General features: G+C 56.9%; 1 protein-coding gene across 2 annotated transcripts in view; it reads left to right on the forward strand.

Annotated features, from left to right (window-relative positions):
* Positions 1–4,911, forward strand: part of DCTN1 (dynactin subunit 1) — a 44,237-nt gene that overhangs the window by 27,529 nt on the left and 11,797 nt on the right. For both annotated transcript variants that reach the window (XM_025194484.1, XM_006038008.3), the window contains exons 14-16: positions 1,903–1,971; positions 2,525–2,587; positions 2,741–2,890. In XM_025194484.1, coding sequence (XP_025050269.1) covers positions 1,903–1,971; positions 2,525–2,587; positions 2,741–2,890 — 282 coding nt within the window. The remainder of the gene's footprint in view (positions 1–1,902; positions 1,972–2,524; positions 2,588–2,740; positions 2,891–4,911) is intronic.

A 4,911-nucleotide genomic window follows, 5' to 3' on the forward strand; every position in this document is an offset into this window, starting at 1 on the left:
ACATGCCCGTGTGTCTCTTTTCCAGTGTCCTCAGTCCAGAAAGACATTTGGAGGAGACAAGGCAAAGGGCGCACCCAGCTGCCTCTTGGCTGGGAGCTCTGGGCCCCATGACCTTGGATGCAGGGTGGGGAGGGGGCTTAAGCTTCTGCAGTCACTGCTGCTTTGCAGGCTCCTCTCAGTGTCAGAGATGGACCCACACAAGGTTCTTTGGGTAAATCTGATACCCTTTATTAGACCAACTAAAATAGTTGGAAAAATTCTTCTTTGCAAGCTTTCCGGTACAAACACCCTTCTTCAGGCAGAGGGAGCATCATGGCTACAACCAACACCCCAGAGACATACCCAGAACTTCCCACCCTCCCCTGGGGCTCTGCAGGGATCTCAGCCAGGTGGAGATGTCTGTGTCGGTGCAGCGAGCGTTGCATGACTGGTGCTGCAGGCCCCGCTCCCAGCACGTCTGAGTCAGCAGCAGCTGGTAGCTGCTCTCCTGCTTCAGTCTCTTCCATACAGGGCTCCTATCAGTCCTGATGCTTCCACGGTGCGGCTGTTCCACTTCCAATGCCTGCTCTCAGCAGCTGGGTCTGGCCTGTCTCCTTGCTGGCAGAGAGCATCAGCTTTGTGCTGTCTTGTCCTTTTTCACTCACGGCTCTCCCTTTGGGGCCTTCATGTGGGGGCAGGTTCTGGTACCTGGCTTCCTGCTGTCCCAGGGCTTCAGTGAGGCCAGATAGCTGGCACTTGGCCGAGCGCCTCTGGATCAGCTTCCCCTGCTGAGAGGCATTACCTGGCTCTTGCTTCACTTCACATAGTCCTGTAGATGCTGCTAATGCACACAGTGTCCTCCCCACCCCCGATGCTCAGTCCCAGGGAACTGGGGAGATGACTGAGGGCGGTCTGTGCTCTTGTTATCTGGGATTAATATTAGACCAACTAAAATAGTTGGAAAAATTCTTCTTTGCAAGCTTTCCGGTACAAACACCCTTCTTCAGGCAGAGGGAGCATCATGGCTACAACCAACACCCCAGAGACATACCCAGAACTTCCCACCCTCCCCTGGGGCTCTGCAGGGATCTCAGCCAGGTGGAGATGTCTGTGTCGGTGCAGCGAGCGTTGCATGACTGGTGCTGCAGGCCCCGCTCCCAGCACGTCTGAGTCAGCAGCAGCTGGTAGCTGCTCTCCTGCTTCAGTCTCTTCCATACAGGGCTCCTATCAGTCCTGATGCTTCCACGGTGCGGCTGTTCCACTTCCAATGCCTGCTCTCAGCAGCTGGGTCTGGCCTGTCTCCTTGCTGGCAGAGAGCATCAGCTTTGTGCTGTCTTGTCCTTTTTCACTCACGGCTCTCCCTTTGGGGCCTTCATGTGGGGGCAGGTTCTGGTACCTGGCTTCCTGCTGTCCCAGGGCTTCAGTGAGGCCAGATAGCTGGCACTTGGCCGAGCGCCTCTGGATCAGCTTCCCCTGCTGAGAGGCATTACCTGGCTCTTGCTTCACTTCACATAGTCCTGTAGATGCTGCTAATGCACACAGTGTCCTCCCCACCCCCGATGCTCAGTCCCAGGGAACTGGGGAGATGACTGAGGGCGGTCTGTGCTCTTGTTATCTGGGATTAAACTCTAGTCGCTCATATTGTCTTTAAAGATGACCAAGATGGGAGCACACTTGTGCTGGGTGTCATTTTAATGTTACAAACATGCAGTATTCACCTTCTTCCCGGCTCTCTGCATAGCATGGGGGCTGAGGATCTGATGGAAGGTGGGGCAGGTCAGCTTGCTAGGGTGGTCTAGGGCACCAGGGACTCCAACAGTCACTGACTGGCTGCACCCTGCTAGTGATCGCGGGCAGGCGTCTTCTGGGATGTCTGCTGGAGGAGCTGCTCCCTGTGTGCTAACACATCTGGTCTTTTTCCAGCACTTGTACAGCATCCACCTGGCTGACCAGGCCGAGGACTGCACGATGCAGCTGGCAGATCACATTAAGGTAAAGAACTAGCAGGAAAGCCCGGTCCCAGGGCTGGGGCACTGGGGAGAGTTCATGGATTGGGCCAGCAGACTTTGAGGAGCTGCTGCTGCTCCTGGAGCGCAGGGAGCTCTGGGACGTGTCTTCCTGAGACACAGCCCAGGCCCACTGCCCTCTGTCCCTGTCCCTTCTCCCCCAGGATTAGCATCTGCTCAGGTCCCTCACTGTTCCCCCTTCAGCGGTGGCAGGTGGAGGGGGCATGGATTTTACCAGCAGGGTAGCAGGAAGAACAGGGAGGTCCTGTTACCCTGCAGATCTCTGGATGAGCTGGAAAAGGCAGTCAGAAGGGTCGAGAGCCAGGCTGCCAAGCCTCCAGAGCACGCCTGTCCTGGGTGCTGCAGCCAGACAAACCCCAGCAAGCGCCCAAGCCCTCCTTCCTCAGAGCAGCCCCAACTCCTGTGAGGCTGGAAGCAGAGAGGCTCTTTGCCCTGAACCCAGGGAGCCCTGGGGTGGCCTAGAGCAGCAGCCCATCCTGCCCAGCCCTGAGCTAAAGCCTTTGCTGTCTCTCCTGCAGTTCACCCAGAGTGCCTTGGACTGTATGAGTGTGGAGGTGGGCCGGCTGCGCTCCTTCCTGCAGGTGAGCTGGCATCCTGTCCCCCTTGTACCGCTCTGAGCCACCCCTGGCTGGCACAAGGTGGCTGTGCTCCATAGCAGTCAGAGCTATGAGTTCTTGGGACAACGCTCGGGCTGTCAGACACTCAGTTCTCTTCCCCCAACCTGCTCTCTCTAGGCAGGTCAGGAGGCCTCCGACCTTGCCATCCTCCTCAAGGACCTGGAGACCTCATGCAGCGACATCCGCCAGTTCTGCAAGAAGATCCGTCGCCGCATGCCTGGGACGGACGCCCCCGGCATCCCTGCCGCGCTTGGCTTTGGACAGCAGGTGAGGCCATCAGCACTGAGCTGGGCGGGGTGCAGGGGGATGCCTGACACACAGGGGACACCCAGACTGCTGGCCACAGAGCAGAGGTCCTTGCCAGCCCTGACATCAAGTGCAATGTGTTGCAGTCACCTGTGTCTCTGCTGGGGAGGTGCAGCCTCCAGAGAGCAGATGTCCCACCGTGCAGTGCTATAAGAACATCAGAACTGCCATGGGCTGGGTCAGACTCCAGGTCTGTCTTGCCCAGTCTCCTGTGTCCCACAGGGGCAGAGAGTGGAGGCTGGAAGGGAGAGTGATCTGGGTCTGAGCAGGTTTTTCCCCTGTTCTTCTCCCCTGCAGCCTTCAGCATTGAGGGTCCAGGCAGGTCTGATGCGGAGGCTGTGCCCCTCACTCCCTGCTCCGGAGCCTCCAATGCCCCTTTCTTCCAAGCACATGTCCAAGCCCTTGTGAATCTGGCTGAGCTCTCAGCTTCCCCCACGTCTGGTGACAAGTGCCACCCTTTAATGTCATGCTGGGGGAAACAGAACTTCCTGGTGTTCATTTTAACAAAAACTGCTCTGCTTGACCTGAGCAGAAGGCAGCCATCAGGTTGCGGTGGAACACGGTATGCTGGGACCTCGGCCGTGTGTGTGTCCTGGACAGAAGCAGCTGCAGGTGGTTGGGCAACTTGGAGCTCAGCTGGTGTATGAGAGTGGTGCCCATGTACACCCCTTTCCCAGTGCTGTGCTGGACTCCCTTTCCCCTGCCCTCCTTATTCTACTCAGCAGCCTTCAGCCATGTGGCACTCCAGCTGCGATGTGTTGTTAGCAGCACATTTCAGGCAGGAGATGCAGCATCTCCCCATCCCAGTGTGTCCCGGGAGAGCAGGGGCAGAGCACAGGCCTTGTGGGAGCTGCTGTTCTGGGCTCCACATTTTACAAAGGCCGTGGGGAAGTGAGAAGGTCCAGAGGCAACAACAAAGAGGATAAAGGGGTTGGAAGACAAATCCTAGAGGAGAGGCTGAAGGAGCTCGGCAGGTTCAGCTGGGGGAAAAGGCACTTAAGAGGGATGTGACAGCAGTCCCTGGAGGGTTGCCAGAGAGATGAGAGAAAGCGCCTGTTCTCTCCTGCTGCAGAGAGGAGGATGCAGACCCATGGCTTGAAGTTGCAGCAAAGGAGGTTTAGATTAGAGATCCAGAAAAACGTCTTCACTGTGAGAATAGAGAGGCAGTGGAATAGATGCTTAGGGAAAGTGCAGACTCTCCGTCCCTGGTGGTGTTCAAGGAGAGGGTGGATGGGCACTGGGCGGGGATGATCTAAGCATAGTGATACCTATTTTCTAACACAGGGATTTCCCAGGTTTCTGGGCTGTGCTGGTTGCCCGCCGCCTCTTTTCCTGCTGTGTCAGGGTGTTTTTACGCCTCCCCCGAGGCACTGAGTATTGGTTATAGCTAAGGCTGAGGACTTCAACTGTGCTGTGCTGATTCTCCTGCTAGGAGCAAAGCTGGAAGTTCCTGGCTGGAGGGTCTTGCCCTTCCACTTGGGGTCAGACCGACACTGCGCACTGGGGGCAGGAAGGGATTTCCCACCCTATTCAGACTGGTTTGGATTGGGGGGGGTTGCCTTCCTCTGCAGTGGGGACATGGCCTTGGCCTGGGGTCTCTGGAGCGTCCATTAACAACATTTCATAGAAGCAGGATGTGGGCTGCTGTGGTCCTCCTGCTTTACCTGCGGCAGGCCAGGGTGCTAGGTCTGCGTGTGTCAGGATTGAGGGCAGTCTGATGAAGAGTTTAGGTTATGGTTGTCTGGACTAGTTTGGACAGGGCTGATCCTGCCTCAGGCGGGGATTGGGCTAGATGTGACCCTGCAGGTCCCTGCTGGCCCCATTTTTCTATGACTGTGATAGGGGAGGTGGTAGCCTGTTCATCTGGTGTCAGGCAGGGCAGCACCCTGGAGACTAACTGGTTCAGAGAGGCCGGAGCTTTCCTAGGCAGCCACCTACTGCTTCAGATGCTATGAAAGGAGTGACAGAAAGAGGGTTTTTTT

This window comes from Alligator sinensis, unplaced genomic scaffold, assembly GCF_000455745.1.
Source record: "Alligator sinensis unplaced genomic scaffold, ASM45574v1 scaffold1676_1, whole genome shotgun sequence".
Taxonomy (NCBI): domain Eukaryota; kingdom Metazoa; phylum Chordata; order Crocodylia; family Alligatoridae; genus Alligator; species Alligator sinensis.